Consider the following 19,219-nt stretch of genomic DNA (forward strand, 5'->3'; position numbering starts at 1 on the left):
GCCTGGGTGGAGAACATGCAAAGTGCGCATGACACTTTGCATGGCCAGAGACGGCCAGCTTAAGCGTCATGCACACTTTAGGTGCTGCCACCACTCCTTCCCCTGTAACGTGTCGGGAGCCCAGCCCTGCACGCCTGGCTTCAGCTGCAAGCTGAATGCAAAAAATAAAATGATAATAACAAATGTTATTATGATTTTATATACCACTTGCTATGAACAGAATATATACAGAAGCAGGGGTGGGAAGCCTTTGCAGGCCATGGGTGGGAAGGGAGTCAGGAGGCAGCGGACAGCGTTCCTTGTTTCCTCATGCCTTGGAGGGAAGTCGGGCACAGCATGGGACAGTTCTGCATTTTATTCTACTTGACGGATTTTCCGGCTAGTAAATTCAGACCTGGTGTTTTCCTGCACCAGGTAAATCCAAGTGCAGGAGCATCGAGCCAGCTATTACTGGGGGGAGTGGTATTCTGCCACAAGAAACCACCCAGACCTACTTGTAATCAGGGCCTTAGGGCCACATGGATCAAAGGGTTTTACTCCTTCTGTGTCTATGGGAAAATGTGTTCATGCTTATGGCTCTAAGTGTATGTCTGGTTGCGAAAGGAACCTAACAGCAGTGATTGAGTGTTCCTTGCAAAAAAGGTGACGATTGAATTCAAGCTAAAAAGTCACTTTGGTTAGAAGAGAACAAAATGGAGTAAGACAGTGGACATAAACAGGATGGATGATGGCCTAACCTTGGACTGTGCACACAGATTTTTTCCACAAGTCAATGTATGCAGGTTGGGTAATTCCCAACTGCTGATTGCCGAAGAATGCAGTGAACAATAGAAACACATTTATCACTACAAGCAAGCCTTAGGAAAAGGAAGCGACAACCTCCATAAATGTAAAGAAAGTATTCGAAATTCGGATTAAAATTGTCCCTGGAGGAATTTGTAAAAATAGCAGGCAACTGGGCATCTTAAAAATACTTTTAAGAGCAGCAGTAAAAATGGTATCTCTGACATAATTTAAACAGTTTTCACCAAACAAAAATTAGTGCGTGTATTTTCTTTAAAACTCTGTTGAATGCTAGTTTTCCTTGGGACTGCTGCCAAGAAATTAGAATGGACATGTGGTGGGTGAGGCAGTCACAGTTTTGGCTTAAGCTCTCTAAATGAAATCACCACGCTGTGAGCAGTCCCATGAGCAATGCCACTCTCTGTGGTTCTGTGATGATGGGAGGGGCTTGGGGAACAGTGGAAGGGATTCTTTGGTCATGGTCAAAGGTTGGGAAGCACTTAGGGGCAGATTTACAAGCCCCTTGCGCCTTATTTACACCGCCGTTGCGTCACTTTTGTGACGCAGCGGAGACGCAAATCCTGCGCCATGGTGTGGGGTACTTACAACGGGACACATCTGGGAGATGCGTCACGTTGTAAAGCCCTGCGCCACATGTAGGCATTCCTGTGCGGGGGGGGGGGCATTCCGGCGCATGAACGCCTCCTCAAAGTGGCTGAGTGAAATCTGCAAGATTTCATTCAGCCACTTTTAGGCCCATGCTGCGTCAAAACCCTGCGCCTGCCTGAAGCAGGCGTAAGGATTGACGCAGCATTAACTAGATAGGGCCCCCAGAGCATTGCTGGAGCTGCGTCACGCTTACGACGCACCTCCAGTAATGCGCCACTTTTACGGCACAGATGTGTCACGCATCTGTGCCGTTTTTGCCCCATGGTGCGTCGCATTGTAAATGCGGCGCATCCATGATGGCGGAGCTGTGGCGCACAATAACTGGCGCATCCCTGCTGATTTGCAGGGATGTACCAGTTATTGTAAATATGCCCCTTAGTGCAGTAGGGAGTGTTCTCTGTTGAGATGAGGGACGTGATTTTGGAACACACAGAAGCTTGTTAAGTGTTCTGTGTACAAAATAGAACAGGGGATTGAAAGCGGCTGGACCTTTCTTCCTGGTAGGAGATGTCTTATGTGGTATTATTCAATTTTGCAATATTTTGTTCTTTGTTAACTTTATGCATATCTGACTTGGATCAATTTAGCATATTTTGTTCTTTGTTACTTTTATGCATATCTGACTTGGATACATTTGACATATTTTGTTCTTTGTTAACTTTATGCATATCTGACTTGGATCAATTTAGCATATTTTGTTCTTTGTTACTTTTATGCATATCTGACTTGGATACATTTGACATATTTTGTTCTTTGTTAACTTTATGCATATCTGACTTGGATAAATTTGACATATTTTGTTCTTTGTTAACTTTATGCATATCTGACTTGGATACATTTGACATATTTGTGCCAAGCGTGAAGTTCACATATATTAGCAAAACAATGTAAACATTTCTTCCCAAAGTGAATTTAAAACATATCTGATCTACGTGGTTTTTATACAATTATGATGACATTGAAGGTTCAAAATGTGCTGAACGATGGATGCTCCTCTGCCCACAATTCTGGGAGACCTTTATCCCATCTGTTCTGTACCCCACCGCAGAAGCAGTGCGGTTCATTAGAAGCCCCCAGCCCTATTCTGCTTGTAAACACGTGGCATCAGTAAGAACAGTAGAATACACTCTGGTGCTACTAATGATGTAACACTGCAGTTTCTTTCAGTTGCCTCTACTGCTCTGCAGAAACTGTTTATGCAGTATAACTACAAAATGGGATAATTTTTAATGTTTGACAGAATCCAAAGCATAATCTACATCTGTGGGCCTATTATGCATAGGGTGCACTTTCCCTGTTTGCGCCCGGTGCACCTTAGAACAGGTGCGCCAAGCGCAAACAGGGAATGTGCCCTACTCCATGGAATGCACTGCCTCCAGGGCAGCCAAGAACACGCGCTGCCCTTGTCGAAGCATATTCCTGTGAAAAACAGAGAGGCTGCTTTGAAGCCGCTCAGTGTTTTCACTGTGCAGGCGGCACCCTCCTGCACTTTCAAAAAGGATTAGAGATCCCGTTGTAGGCGGGTGCAAGTCACTGACTGCACCCACCTGCAAGGGGATGTCCTGGGGGTCCATGGGACCCTCTTTCAGCCCGCCAGAGGGCTGTCATGTCAGTGTGCTCCCTGCTGACTTCTTTGGCTCTGTGCCGTATCTGAAATATGGCGGGAGCCGAGAGGCAAAGGGATTACCTCATTTGAATGGGGCACGCCTGCAGATAGTGCTGATGCTTTATGTGCGCCAGCACTATCAGTATTACAGAAGGGGCCACACAAGCATCTGCGGCCCCTTCTATAATACCAAAGTGCCCGGGGGCGCGCAAAGTGGGCGCAAATGTCCGTTGTGCCCCCCGTGGCACTCTCTGTAATACCACCTCTGGTGAAATTTGTTTGGGCTTCATATAGCGATGTATTCTTTCTCTTCCCACTCATCCCCATTACCACCAAACGTGTTGAGGCAACAGGTGATGGCAAAAAATTACTAGATCGATAGCATTTCTTTTCATGGTACCATCATTACCTAAATGCCTTCTGCTTTACTATAGCCCTTCATTGGAAGAGCACAAACTGTCAAACTCTTCCATCACATCAGGATGACCTGTTAGGCTAATAAGGACCTTGCCTCACAGCTAGAGCGGTCGACCTCGAAACTGGGGAACCAGGTTCTACTCTCGGCAATGAAGCTCAACCTCCTGTGATTCTGGGCAAATCACTTAATCTCCCCATGCCTAACAAAAAAAATGAATGTGTTGATCTGAAACGAAACTGGTCCTCATGTAAAGCGCTCTGATACCCGATGTCTCAGGTCTAGTTTGCGCTATATAAAACAAAAATAAATAAAAAATAACACTTTTTAGGTTTGAAGATGCTATTTATCACAGCTGATCAAATATACCACAAGGTCATGAATTTATTGGGTCCAGCAAATAGGACCTATTCAAAGTTTTCTGGACATAACATGCAGATTTTGGTGCTTATAGCACCAAAATAAGCTCCATATTGTGTGCCTCTGTTAAAGTTCGGCAGGTTCGACCTACTGCTATTTAACGAACAGTGAGGTATTTACCTTACGCAGTAACTACTGGGTGCAGTAAATAGTACATACCTCGCAATTCCAGCACCCTGCACAGACAGGGGTTTGTGCATGGGTTGGAAAATGCAGACAAACTTGAGTTCAGGCGCCTAGCCTTAGCCGCATCGCTGCGGCGGCTTTTCCCGCTGTGTGCGGTGTTTTTCAAAAACCCGCGTTACATGACGAGCTCAGCTCGTCATCAGCATACGAGCGCCGTAGCTGATGACGAGCTGAGCTCGTCATCAGCAGCGAAGAGGTTAAACTGTTAGAATGTAATTATAAGCTCTTAAGTCTATTGTGCAGATAATTGTGAGCACATACTAACGTACATTAACATGCAAATCCCAGCTTGCTGCTTCATTCTGGTAGTAATTGTCCTCAAACGATTGCCAGTGGTCTAGACCTTTGAAAGCATTCCATCTATCATATTTTTTTAATGTCATGCTCTGAGTGCGATGAGTACACTCAGATGTGGGTCCAATACCTCTTTGAGCCATAGGATCCAAAATGCAGCTTACTGACGTAGATCAACAAGGTTTATTTTATTTTTGCTGGTTTATATAGCACGAACTTGGTGCATGGGCATTAGGGTGCTTTACATAAACACCAGATTACATTACACGTCATAGTCACAAAACTTTATTTAGCCGGTAAACTGCTGGCATAAAAAGTATTCTACACAAACAATTTCATCAGTAATTAACACATACTATTACATAATAAGTTAAAAACAAGTTAAAAAACACTTAAGAAATGTAAAAATAAAAATGACAAGATAATAGGCCCTTAGTTCATGGGGGTTTGCTCTTAGTTTGTCCACAAAAAAAAATGTAATTATATGTGAGAATTCAAGTTTAACAAGTTAATCTCTTCCTATTCAGAGCAGATAAATAAAATGAGGCCATGTAAAGGAATGATTAGGTAATGATTTGAAAAAATGCAAAGGGCTGGACGACATTGTTTAAAATTCAGCTTATGCATAAGACGAAGGATGTATCTGTTTTTTACATAAGTGTAAAATTTGCAAAAACATATAAAGTGCAGATCATTCTGTGTAGATTGCATGTCACAAGGGCAAACTGGAAGTGCATCAATCCCATACGTTTTAGAAGGTTGAGCTAGCATTAAAGGGATGTAATTTAAGCGAATTCTCAATAGTATATATCTATGTTGCAAATTTGTGACAAATGTTAGGTAACAAGATTTTACATTGTTATACTGGGTACCATATAATATTGTCTGTCAGTACACAATTTAAAATTGAAATCAAATCTCTTTTCATCAAAATGGACTACCAGGCAAGTCTTTAGATCTTTTTTTGTTATTGTTATATATGAGGTCGGGTGCCTATATAGGTTATGCAATCCAATAGCCTGTAAAATTGCCTCAATGTATTTTAGCCATTTTTATTTTCCCTATGCCATCCAGGTTTCAGGCAGTCCATTACAATGTGTCTAGTAAAGTTTATTTTCGCCACACTGAGTGCCACAAAAGGATCAGGGCGATACAGATTTTATCTGTGATCTATGGGACGTTCAATTCAAGAGGGCAAATATAGTTGGCACAGGATTGTGGCAAAGAAGTCATGTTTTTCAGAAAGCTGTCCTCTATACATTGGAGGTTAGAGGTAATGTAATGTATGTGTTCTTGTAAAGCGCACTGCTGCACTGAGGCATCGTGGCGCTGTAGACCGCTGGGGAACCCGTCCTGGCTATCCCTGTGAGATGGTCCCTACTAGGTATCTCCAAGGTGAAACCAGGCATCCCCGGCGAATGTGGGGGGCTGTTGTAGAGATGAGGCAAGCTAATGCCCAGAGTTGCCGAGTGTGATCCCTGGTTAGAGTAGGCACCGAGGCAAGAATTATCGAGTCCACTGACCCTGGTCCACGACCCTGCCGCGTCAGGAATTGAACCCTGGTCCTGGGCCGTTCTCTGCTTCCGGGTCTGCCGCCTCTAACCAGTGAGCCACACCACTCTACCAGTATCAGATATACCCCAAAAGCCTGCCCCATAGGAGACAACTGATACTGTTTTAACAGCATATATTTTTTGAATAACCTCTAGGGGCTTGGATCCCACTTTTTTTCACAAATCTAAAGAGGCCTCTTATATTTTTTTCCATTAAATTTGCTCTGTTAGCTATCATAGTTCACCAATTACTTTCCTTATCAATCCCTAAATAATTCAAAGAATCCACAACATCTAGTTTTAAGCCTTCAATGTACGTTCTGATTTGCTTCTGTGTTCTAGGGCCTGCCACGAGAACAAAGGACTTGGTATGATTAATTTTCAAGTCCAAATTATTCATAAATTTTACATACTCCTCTATGAGTTGCTGGAGTGCATTTGGAGTATGTGCCAGCAGCACCACATTGTTGCATAGAGTTACGGGACAAGAAATGAATTAATGGATGGAACGTCTGTAGTGGACCCTAGCAGAGCAGATTGAATGGCGCTTGTATACAGGGAAAATGAAAAATGGTCTAGAACGCACCCTTGCTTTACATTACACATTTTTTAAACACAAGGAGGTTAGGTGAATTGCCCAGAATCACAGGATGTTGCGTCATAGTAGGGACTCGAACCTGGTTTCCAGTGGCCATTGTGCCGCCCTTGGCGGTCAGTGCATTTGCCGCCTGAGGGGGCCGCATTGAAGAGCAGGGAAGCGGGAGGTTGATGGTGGTCTCTGCGTTTGCCACCCGTGCGGCTGCATGAAAGAGCGGGGACCTCATCCCCGAAACTCATGCAGCCTTGGACGGACCACCTTAACCCCCCCCCCCCCTCCCCCCCCCCCCCCCCTTGCTCCGCCACTGCTGGTTTCCCTTTTTCATAGTTGCCAGTCTCGCATCTAGTTCAGGGGTGTAACACAGCCCCCCTCAACCCCCGCGGTGCGGGATGGCCCTCACACTCCAGGGGCCCCTCAGCAGAGGAAGAGCTGCCGCTGCAAGCAAGGCAGCAAGCCTAAATTAAACAGTGTGCTCGCACGCCACGGACGGTGACAGGATCTATTTAAACATTAAATTACAGGGGGTGTTAACACAGGCCCCCGCAGGGGGCCCCCACACTCCAGGGGCCCCCTCGCTCACTCTCGGCAGAGGAAGAGAGCAAACAAGTCCTATTAAAACAGTGCGCGCACGGCACGCCACTGAAGGTGACGGACCGGTGAAGATGAAGGGCTGCTATTTAACTATTAATTATATAGGGGCGTATTACTCGCTTGAGGAATTTTCCTACCCACAAAGTATGAAGAGGCTAGTTATTGTTTGGATTCTGGGTTTAAGGCTAGCAGCTTTGTAGGTCGGATCTCTCTGCTCAGCGTATTTGCTTATTGATTTCTCGCTTGTCGTGTGGCTTTGTTTTACCCTTATCTTACCAGGCAAAGCTAGCTGCACTTATTTGATATGCCCGATTATCAATCAGAGAAGACCCCATGATGAAGACAACAATGTGTACTTGTAAAACTAGCTTTCTCGTTATGGGTATTTTCTTTGAATTCACAAGCACACCGCCCAAGTCCCCATTCAAGTGGAAGCATCTCACAAAATGAGTAGTTTTTACCCCACTCTGACCTAGTGAACTGGCTAAACTGATACCACTCTGTATTCTGGTACAATGGTACTCATTGGTGGTTTAAAGTGACAATTACACATTTTTCTCATTAGAATAGAATTTATTTTCTGTTTTAGTTTTCATCTTTTAGGCTCTTTACCATCAAAGTGTGATTTTAATTGGATTTTTAAAAACAGTACCGACAGCTTGTGGATTTGCATGTTTTCTCAGTAAAATTCATTTAAGAATGGGAAAATGTTTCATTATGTACATTTCTGGATCCTTGTAGGAGGAATTGGTAATGTTCAAGAAAGATCACTATAACTATTAGTAGTAAGTCACTTTTCGATTTATCTTATGACACTTGTTAGCCTTGGTAGTGTGTACTGCTCTTGTTGTATGGCACCTAGCATACCTGTTTGCCTAATCCTGTATCCAGAGCTGCTGCAGGTTGGTTTTATTATGGTGATTGAACCCTAAAACTGGTCCAAAGTTGTCACAAGTTAAGTTCTAGGTAGTGATTATTACACCAAGCACTGTGTGCGGCTGCTCATATGTGAACCCTAACAAAACAGTCTTGTCTATTGTTGTTTTCTGTCAGGGAGTATAAGGACTTCTATATGAAGCCAATCATTCATGTCTACCAGCAGCCGCTTTAAGCCCATCGAAGAGTGGAGTGGGTTCTGATTCAGATTTTTTTCTTCCAGTTCCCTGTACTTGTGTGCCTGTTCCTTTGTCATGAGGGGCATATTTGCTGCTGAATTATGCCTTGCATCCCAGTCTGTTATATTATTGATTTTCTCTCTAAACTCTCTCCCCGTCAGTGTTGAGTACCTGCAGCTGACTGAAGCAATATATAGATTTTCGAATTCTGACACCAGTAAAGAGAATCTATATATTTTCATTCTTCCTTTGAGTAAGGTCTAGACTAGAATGTTGTTCGAATCTAGCCTCCAAAGCAGAGGAGCAGTTGTGTTAATTGTATTAATTACCACCAAAGTCTGGGGCACCTCATTGAAATTCCATTTGTGCTAGCAATCACAACCCTTGCCCAAAAGTTCAGTCAAAAAGGAGGTTTACAGAATTAGTGGTAATGTGTAGGCATTCCCATTGCGGCCAGAAGGGATTTTCTCAGATGAGTAAGAACAGACGCCTGCTGGGGACTTAGCTGTACTTTGGTTGTTGGAGATAGACCTACATGTATAAATGTATGGTCCTTAACATGAAATAGTCACTTTTGGAGCTGTGGTCTGCTCTTCGGAAGTGTGTGCTGGTATGGTAAAAGGGTGCTCCCCCCTTCCCGAATGTCCTACGTTTGTGTGAGAAAAATAATATTTTGTATCAAAACATTTGGCCACAGATGCATTGAATGGGGTATTTTGTAGTTGAATTGACATTAGTGGCAACTTCAGTGTGAGATACTTCAGATAATATATGTATTTATTTGGGTCTGTGATTTAGTAGTTTTAAGGCGTATGTGCTAATAAACATGTCTGCAGATGTTCAGTGAGAGTGCACGTGTCTGTCTCCCTTTGTCGTTTTCTCCCAGAGAATCATGCCCGAGGCCTAGTCTGTGCTCTTTGGGAGAAAAGGATGATCATGAGGCCAGATGTTAGGGAATCTCTTCCTAGCTTCCCATGTGCACCTGTTGCTGTGGAAAATGAGCCACCAAAGCACCTCCTTGAGCTTCACACAAACCACATTGAAAGGAGGAGAGGCTGAAGCCTCATGGGTAAATTCCTCAGTAGTGTCTGACTATACTAAGACTACCGCCTTTGCCGCAGTTCACCCATTCACACCCCAAAGATTCGGTGGGGGTTTTATGGTCTCTAACTGTTAACATAACCATCCACATGTGTTTTCTTTACTCCACATGGGTCTAGCACCACTGCACCTCTCCAATGTATCTATATTTTGTATGCTGCAGTATAGGTATGGCTTTTTGTGTGCATTTTTGTTTGTTCTCTTCTGTAAACCTTGTAAAGCGCTCTGATACCCTCACGGGTCAAGTTTGCGCTCTATAAACCACTTGAATAAATAAAATAAAGAGTACCGGTAGCAGTGCTAAGCCTGAAACTGAAAGCAGTAAAGAGTAGGTAGACCTGGAAGGGGCCAGCAAAGCTTCAATGTTCCCCCTCAAGTGCCAAAGAGATAAGAGGCCCCCAGCGCAAGGCCGCGAGCGAGGGTAGGAAACAAGGTGGGTCCCTGGGTCCCAGATAGCTGAGGGCCCGGCTGGTGGTAATTGTCATTGTGTTAAATGTCACCTGGGCCTCAGTTACCCACTGGTATTATTTTCTTAACGCCATGTTCAGACCATTTCTTCGCTATACAGTCCATTGGCTCCATTCGTACGGTCCCTAGGTGTGCAAAACATAATCACGACTATAGACTCATCACATAGCTACAAAATACCTTACAGAAATATGACCCCGTGCCCCCGACCCCGTTAAGCGGTATTGTGATTATCTAGCGAAGCATACATAGTTGCAAGTATATCACTCAACCCGGGTCACATAGTCTACGAGACATCTAAAATACAACAATACATCATTGAGCACGCTCATCTCTCAATGTCAATCAAACAAATCTGCCCCGGTGCCCTCCAAACCCCGTACAATTAAGGTCATTATCTACTAAGGCACTCATGGTGGAGGATAAAATAAAATAATATCCCGCATTCCGCCCGTGGCACGCCACCTCTGAGAGATGAACTGTGTCTCTCATCTTCCATTACAACAGGGTAGGAATGGCGTGGTCGTAAAAAAAACAAGACCGCTGGGAAAATCTAAAAAGATTGAAAAAAGATGAAATTTGCTCCCATGTCTTGCACCTAAGGCAGTCCCTCCATAGTGCTGCCTTGTGCCGCTGGGCGGTCGCAGTTACTAAGCGCTGTAGGCGCGTTATGTGAGACATGTCCGTGCAGCTAAGCATGCCGGGAGATGTACTTGGCACATTGCAGGGGCTGGGCAGCTTCTAATCTATATCCTATTTCATATAATTAGATTTTATCACAATTAGGGGAAAAAAGTCCTAAACTATATCAGGTACCAAATGCAATAATCTTAACCGATGGATTGTCAGTGGTTGTCAGGTCATGTTAAAAGTGCATATTTTTTATGAGTAGTGGACACCTGTCCAGCCTCAATTTTGTAAAAAGTAAAAAAAGTATTAAAAAAATTCATTAACATTTTTTAAGACTAACATGATTCCAAATTGTTGAATAATTACAAACGGCCATATACATATGTGTCGGGGGTACTCTGAGTTGTTCGTGGGCTCTCACATTTCCCCAGGACTGGTATACACTTTATACTGAATACCTAAGATGCTCTGGGGTGTCCATTAACCCCACTAGGGATATGTGCCTTGTGCTGTCAGGTGCAATGGATTGTGATGTGTAGAGAGCATTAGACCAGCAGGGGCATCAGGAGACACCCTCGCCATTAGGGACCAGCCTTATATTTCGCTGGGTGCCAGAAGGTAATACTGGTGTATGAGTAAAATCTTTACAATTGTATAAAAAAAGAACACTGACACTGGTGAGCATAAGACCGATAAAAACCCATTATGGAGCAAATAACGTCATCCTGTTTTGTAGTGATGAGATGCCTCAGGTTTCCAGGTCGCTTCGTGCCCATGGACTTTTTTTGTGGCAAATCATTGGTTCCGTTGGACTAAAATGAATCTTAACAGCCAGAACGACTTATGGTGGCAAGTAAAAGCCCTGAGCTGGAAACATGGTGTGTCCTGCTGACATGAAGTAATTAGAAGTCACTGGGGGAATGTGTATTTTTTAGGGCTTTTGAATTAGACAAGTTGTAAGATTTGTTTTAAAAATTGTAGATTGTCAGTCCAAACTATAATTTACCCCATACAAATAAATAACAATCTAGGCACCTTCCTCTCTCTCCTCCATGTGTCTCCCTTTTTTTGCTGCATTCCCTATCTTTCACCATTGCCCTGCCAATCCTCTTGGCTTGTATCCCCTTTATGTACAGTGCTCCTTTGCTTTGTAGCTAGGTTTGTGCTTCACAAGTGTGCATCAAACACCTCCAATGTGTGAAAACGTATACAGGTTTTCGGGATCGATTGATTATTTTAGGATATACAAAAACACTTTGGCAACCCAGAAATACCTTTTCGATTCACTAAAATGTTTTTGAGACTGATTCCATATCGCAATTATGAATAGCATGACACAGGAGTTCCTTCCTAATTGTGATGCACAATCACATGTATCAGTGGTTTGTAACCTCAATTGTGGTCGATAACCATTGACCAGATATCCACACTCACGCTTACAGTTGTGCTGGTATTTGATTCTGAAAGGAGAGTGTCGCTCATTTTGGTAAACAGGACTTGTCCCTTTAATGGAAGATGGCTCTTAAAAAATGTTTCTCCTTTTCGAAATGTAGCAGCAGGGACAGAGGTTGCAGTTTCTTGCAGGCCACCATATCTGCGTTTGCAGCTCATCACAGTGAGATGCAAATTGCAAACAGCCTCATTTACGTTCATTAGAAAGGCCACTTTGCAACTAAATGGATCATTTACAATACCACATCTTTGAGCACAAGTCGCATAGCATATTGCTTTGGCTATTTGCAAACTAGTTGGTGTGGAATTGGCACTTTCAGGTTTGTGAACAGGTATTAGTACATTGGCCCCTTACTTCGTCTTTCTTTAAAGTTTAGTGTGGAAAGCCAAAGTATGAGCAGAGAGAGCACAATGCACCCAAACTTGTACTGCTGAGAATTCGGACCATAGAAGCCCAGGCTGGGTGTCAAGTGGGTCCATGTCATCACAGGCTTGGCTGCCACATGCCCCCCCCGTGTCAATGTGACACCTTCTGCCAGTCTTGGCTTTTAGGCTACCTCAATATGCGTTTTTACACTTGCAGGTTCGTTTTCACCTCACAAACATGAGCTTCAAAATCCTACAATGGAAACTGCTGTTGTCTGAAAAGCCAACCCTGGCTGAGTTTGTCACACATGCCCAAAGTGGTACATGGTGGGCCGTGCCGCCGGGTGGGGCCTCCATGTGCTTTGCAGGGGAGCCCCTTCAAGTTTCGTTATGCAACTTATGCCACTAATCTAGTTCACTTATTCTTCGCCTCTTTAAAACTTATGTGGGTTGCGTGTGTGCACGTCCCTACAGGACACTGCCAGGCTGAACTGCTCCTTTTGGAGTGGGACCAAAAATTATTTGTTTTTAGGTGTTCCGTGGGGAGAAATTAAATGTACTGGGGGCTGTGGGATTGCGATTGGCTGAGACTTTTGCAAGCATTCTACGCAACCCTTTTGTTGATTTAATGAACATACCTTCACACTGTCCTCGTCTGTTCATTCGGAAGCCTTGGTTGCAATATTCACATCTGAAAGATCCAACCGTGTTTACACAAAGCCCCTCTCTGCATATATGCGGTCTCGTGCATTCGTTGATATCTGCAAGTTTGACAAAAATGTATACTTATTTAAAGATTCATGCAAAGTGAAAACTATACCTAATATTATGCCATGTTAGTATTTTTAAACAGTCTTGCCTGACAGATGTTTGTGTACTGGGTTCTGCATTACAAGGTATTCACCTGAAATTCTGAAAACAGCCAGATGTTCAGCATCGGATGACTATTATAAATTAAGCTTATTGAGACCAGATTGTACATATGGCATTTTTTAAAATCTTGTCTGTGATGGATAATCATTCATGTCTAAAAATCAGTAATAAACACATTAAAATCAGATTGTTGTGCTCTAGTAATCTGATAATTGTATATATTTTTGATTTTTTTCAGAAGTACACAATGTTCATAAAATAAAATGAATAACAATTGGGAGCATACCTTTATGAAAGTGTTTGTTATTATTTCTCGAGGTTTATTTACCAGATTCGGAACAATTAAAAATATTTATGTTTTACTCCAACAATTGACCCACTATTGGATGTTAAATGGAATATTATTGTCCATTTCTATGTGCATTCCTGTTTCCAGATGAGGTCTCGAAATCTGGAGGTGGGGAGTCAGAGCTCCTACTAGGCTGTAGAATAGTATGGCCACGTGATGCGCCTTGATAAACTGCCTTAGAAGCGTTTCTAGCCGGCATGGCAACTCCAATCGCCCCATAAAAGTTACGAATTTCCTAATCCCAAAACATTCTCATTGCAACGGTAATAATATCTTGCCATGGCAACCAAGTAACTGCAGAACTGTCTGGATGAGAATTTATTTGAAGCATGTATAAAGACTCTAAGGAAAATAAAAGGCAAGAATGAGTGTACAAAATGGTGGATTCTTGAATCTAAAGTGGTGACACTGATAAATCTGTGGGCATCGAGTTGAGTCACGCTGAAGTATCCCTAAAGAAAAGAAAAAAAGCCGAAGCACTACTTGATATGAATTTTGCTAAAGAGTGCCTCTTATTAGGCCTGATAGAAACTAGGCTTGGTGCCAACTCTGTGTACACGTTTAACCATTTGCTCACACTGGGTTACAAAACTAGCAGCAATTCTAGCGAATCAAGGAGCTTTAAATGGATTGGGTGGGGCAGGGTCCTGACTGCGGGAACTGCATGTTACAAATGGGAAACTGATCACATTAAACCTTCCTCTGCACATCTTCAGGAAGACCCGCAAGACCTGGCTCTTCAACTGACCGGAACTTCTTACACCCCCCTCCTCACTGGTGTAATGAAACTCGAGGAGGCTCCCTGCAAGGCACGTTGAAGGGCCCCTCCGGGCTCAATCAGGAGCTCCGCAGCCCGAGTGCTGTGCTGAGGGGGCCCCCTGGAGCTTGGGGGTACTCCCACACTGCGGGGGCTGCGGGGGCCTTATGTTATGCCCATGCCCCTTCCCCCCAGCGCCATGAGAACCTCGTGGGTGAGTAGCGCGCTTGACAATTCCCTGATTGATTGATTGATTGATATTTCATGGAAACCTATGATATGCATAAGACACAATTCAATAGCTATTTACAGCTACCACACGCTCTGGATGTCCAAGCCACGGCTCTAGTTGCCCTTCAAGAATGCAGCCCCCTAGAGTCTAAACTAACATTGGTGGAACTCAAGAAGAAGGGTACTTCTAGACTGTACCAGACACTAGTGATAGTACAAGTAATTAAGTGAAAGGTGGGTGCAGGATCTCGGTCTCTTGGAGGAAACAGACTGGGCTGAAGTGAAGATGGCCCGAGCCCTGCTGTATCTACGCAGCTTCGACTCATTCAAATGAAATATCTACATTGGGTTTACAACAGCCCTACCGGACTCAGTAAGATGAACAACGGACTCGACACCCACGGCCGAAGTCTAAAGAGGAGCTGGGCACTTTCTTCCATATAGTTTGGGGCTGCATTGTCCTTCAAGATTATTGGTCTCAAATACATAGCACCTTTTTCATAATAGTGGGCAGAACAAACATACCAGATCTTCTGATTGCACTCCTGGGCTTGATGGATGAATGTGGGGGCACCTAGGAGTGCAAGACCCTTCACAGTGGTGGGGCTGGTGATAGCAAAAACAGGCACTGCCTGGCATTGGCGAGTAGATAAGGCTACGTCTCTAAGGGAATGGACAAAAGGAAATAGACTGCGTGAACACATTTCTATCCACTCTATACAAAGATTAAGATATATTATGTGTCGGTCGGTTGTGACTAGCTACGTATATGTTGCAGATCTTTGTTTATTGTTTATTTCATACTCAGGAAAATAATTTAAGGAAAAAGAGACTGAAAGAATGGCAGGAGTAAACAGTGATATTGCACTAAGTTTGGTTATATCCTTTCACTCCAGCCACAGTGTTATTGCACTATGTTATTGCACTAACTTTGATCAAATCCTTCCACTCCAAACACAGGTTTGTTGCACTAAGTTTGATCAAAGGCTTTCACTCCAAACACAGTGTTATTGCGCAGTGATATTGCACTAACTTTGATCAAATCCTTCCACTCCAAACACAGTGTTATTGCACTAACGTTGATCAAATCCTTCCACTCCAAACACAGTGTTATTGCACTAAGTTTGATCAAATCAGTCCACTTGAAACACCATGTGATTGCACAGTGTTATTGCACTATGTTTGATCAAATCCTTCTACTTGAAACACAGTGTTATTGCACAGTGTTATTGCACTAAGCTTGATCAAATCCTTCTACTTGAAACACAGTGTTATTGCACAGTGATATTGCACTAAGTTTGATCAAGTCCTTCTACTTGAAACACAGTTATTGCACAGTGTTATTGCACTAAGTTTGATCAAATCCTTCTACTTGAATCACAGTGTTATTGCACAGTGTTATTGCACTAGGGGGCCTATTATGATGGCGGACGGACCTGCGTCCGTCCACCACCCCAGAGCAGGAGGGACTGTCCGCAGGGGCAGCGGCGGTCCCTCCTTGCGAATTAGGATGTGACCGTCACCCTGGCGGTCACATCCTGTATTTTTAACATTGCACCCCCACACCCCCCTTCACCCTGGGGGCCCGCAACGGGCCCCCAATTAAAAGACCGTATGCCTTTTCGTGGCGGCATTGCCGCCGCGGAAAGGCATGCCACAGGGCAAATCCTAATACGGCTGGCGGTGTCTGATAGACACCGCCACCATATTAGAGCTTTTCCACTGCGGTCTCGCGGCGGAAAAGCGGTGGACGGTCTCCCCGTCGCCGATGACCTCCCAGCCATCCTAATCTGGCGGGGGGTCTTCACACACACAACGCAGAGGTGAATCCGCATCCTCCGGGCCGGCTGTAGCTTCCGCCGGCCCGGAGGATGCGGATTCACCGCAATCATAATCGCCCCCTAAGTTTGATCGAATTCTTCTACTTGAAACACAGTGTTATTGCACAGTGTTATTGCACTAAAATTGATCAAATTCTTCTACTTGAAACACAGTGTTATTGCACAGTGTTATTGCACTAAGCTTGATCCAATCCTTCTACTTAAAGCACTGTGTTATTGCACAGTGTTATTGCACTAAATTTGATCAAATCCTTCTACTTGAAACACAGTGTTATTGCACAGTGTTATTGCACTAAGCTTGATCAAATCCTTCCACCCTAAACACAGTCAAAAGGTGCAGATTAGATTGCTAGCATATTCCACTCCCAATGTGGAATGCAGTGTTCCCCAGGGCTCTTCCGTGTAACTGGCATTGCTTAGAACATTCGGGCCGTGACATAAACTGCAGTCACAATATCACAAGTTACAATATCAGTACTTAGCGCCAGGACACCCTAGGGTAATCGCGCGCTCTATAAGTATTAATAACATAACATAACAAGCAATTGAAAACATACACATATTACACCCAGGTTGTTTTCTCACTAGGAATGCAGTCAGTTATCGACGAATGTCAGTTTTTAACATTACGGCGTTCCTTGAACACTAAGGGGCATATTATCAAGGGGGTTTATCTCCGCTTTTTTGGCTTTAAAAGCCAAGAAAGCGGAGATAAAATGATCTCCCTATTACCTAGCTGTCGCTAACACCAGTTAGCGACAGCTAGTAGGAGATAGCGACAATCTTGGGCCCCGCTTTGCATGTCAGTGATATTTATTACTAATGACATGCAAAGTGGGCGTGCCAAGATGTTAGCGACTGAAAACAGTCGCTAACATCGCTATCTCCTATTACCAACTTTTGGAGATATACGCGCTAAGCGCGAATATCTCCAAAAGCTAACACCTGCCCTGAGCAGTTCTTAGCCATGTTATCCAATGGGAGGTGGATAACATGGCTAAGAGCATTAGCTCGGTAATGCATGAATATCGCTGACTTTTCAGCGATATTCATGCTTTGCGGCGATTTTTATCGCAATTGCGTTAAACCTTGGTAATACCAAGGTTTATTTGCGGTAAAAATCGCCGCAGCTCAGCGGTAAATTTTTGTCTCTAACCAAGCAGTAGCGATAATTATCGTTATTGCTTGGTAATATGCCCCTAAAAGCCTTTGCTTGGGGTGAATTACGAACGGCTCCATTGGACACAAGTAAAAGAGCAGTGTTTGGTGTTCGAAAGTAAGAATAGAATTCTGAATAGTGATGGGAAGTGTGTAAATGTTGGAAAGTGATTAAAAGAAAAATAGTCGGCGTTGAAAAGTGAGTAGAAAATAGGGATTTGTGTTGGAAAGTGTGTAAAATAACCATGCTTAGTGTTGGAAAGTGTGTAAAAGATTAATGGTTAGCGGTGGAATTGGAAAGCGAGAAGAACAGTGACTAGTGCTAGAAAGTGAATAAAGGAACTACAGCTGGTGTTGGAAAGTGAGTGAAAGAATAGCGATTTGTGATTATTGTTGGAAAACGTGCAAAATAAGTGGTTAGCGTGGACAAGTGTGCAGAATAACCATATCTAGAGTGGGACAGTAGGAACGGTTGTGAGCAGAAACCAAGCAGTTTAATAGTGGGACAATGGGAAAAACAATAGTGGTTAGTTTAGGTCGGTGGGGAAAAAATCGCTATTGTGTGGTAGGTATTTAGGACAGTACTAGTGGTTACCAATGCAGTCCGTTCCTTCATCGTTAGCCTTGAAGCCAGCTGGGCAAATGCAAAGGAAGCTGCCCTCAGTGTTCTCACAGCGTCCATGTGAGCAGAGGTGGGGCATCTCAGTGCATTCATTTTTATCTGTAAAAAAAAACATAAAATATAAAGAAATTAGGGGCATATTATCAAGAATGGCGTTAAAATTATCGTCGCATTGGGCTTGATAATATGCCCTTGTGAATTCCCATAGAAGCCCAGGTTCACACCTGAATCTGGGCTTCTGTGGGAATTCTCAAGGGCATATTATCAAGCCCGTTATCGACGCTTTAGCTGCAGTTTCCTGAGGCGATAATTTTAAAGCCGTTCTTGATAATATGCTCCTTAAAAAGTACCTTATACTCAAGAGCTCGCTTTGTGGAAAGAGGCTTTAAGATTTTACATTCAACGTTAGTTCCAAGACGTCAAAGGCAATAATGAAGATTATACCATGTCATTGATGTATAAAATAATACAAGGCAGTGTTGAGGAACAAGGCCAGTGAATTACCTTGGCACATGATAACTTACATATTATGAATCGTACGGCTGACTCCGTTTCACATGCACTGTAATTCAAGCAGGCAGCATGAATGTTATAACAATATTTGAGAAGCTCCTGGTCTGGGAGGACACCTAGATGGCTAATCTGGATAAAAGAAGTCCCTGGTGGGCTGGGGAAGGTTTACACAGCAGCTGCACAGCAGGTGGGTGCCAAAACAAACCTTTCCGGTGGCCTTCCTCCTGACACACAGGACCTGCCCAGCTTCTTCCACAGTAGCTGCCACAAATCACCGTTGCACACATTACACACACGGGTACAGCACACTTACATGACATACTTTTACCCACACATCCAAACTGTCATTAGTAGTTAGTTTCAGTACGAGAATTTTTGGAGCTCTAAGTAAAATTACGTTTTTCAATTTGTGTGCTGGTTCTCTTGTAGAGCAGATGAAAATACATACCCCTGTGCATCTTTACAACTACTGTTTTCCTTAGTGAGTTTTAATCAAAGGATCTAGGGGTAACTACAGAATAGCAATTATTATATACCAACCAAGCTCCAAGGAAAATACCAAATGAAAGCACAAAGCATAAAGGTTGAGTCTACTGTTCGCCAACGTAACTTTTTTCTTAAATATTCC

The 19,219-nt window shown here is 43.5% G+C and overlaps 1 protein-coding gene across 1 annotated transcript in view; it reads right to left on the minus strand.

Moving 5' to 3' along the window:
• Window positions 1–19,219, minus strand: part of LTBP1 (latent transforming growth factor beta binding protein 1) — a 1,129,437-nt gene that overhangs the window by 240,465 nt on the left and 869,753 nt on the right. Inside the window, exons 17-18 of the mRNA XM_086926894.1 lie at window positions 18,052–18,177; window positions 12,886–13,008 (exon numbers count right to left, since the gene is read on the minus strand). Of these exons, the coding sequence (XP_086783020.1) occupies window positions 12,886–13,008; window positions 18,052–18,177 (249 nt within the window). The remainder of the gene's footprint in view (window positions 1–12,885; window positions 13,009–18,051; window positions 18,178–19,219) is intronic.

Source organism: Lissotriton vulgaris, chromosome 6 (assembly GCF_964263255.1).
Source record: "Lissotriton vulgaris chromosome 6, aLisVul1.2, whole genome shotgun sequence".
In the NCBI taxonomy this organism is placed as follows: domain Eukaryota; kingdom Metazoa; phylum Chordata; class Amphibia; order Caudata; family Salamandridae; genus Lissotriton; species Lissotriton vulgaris.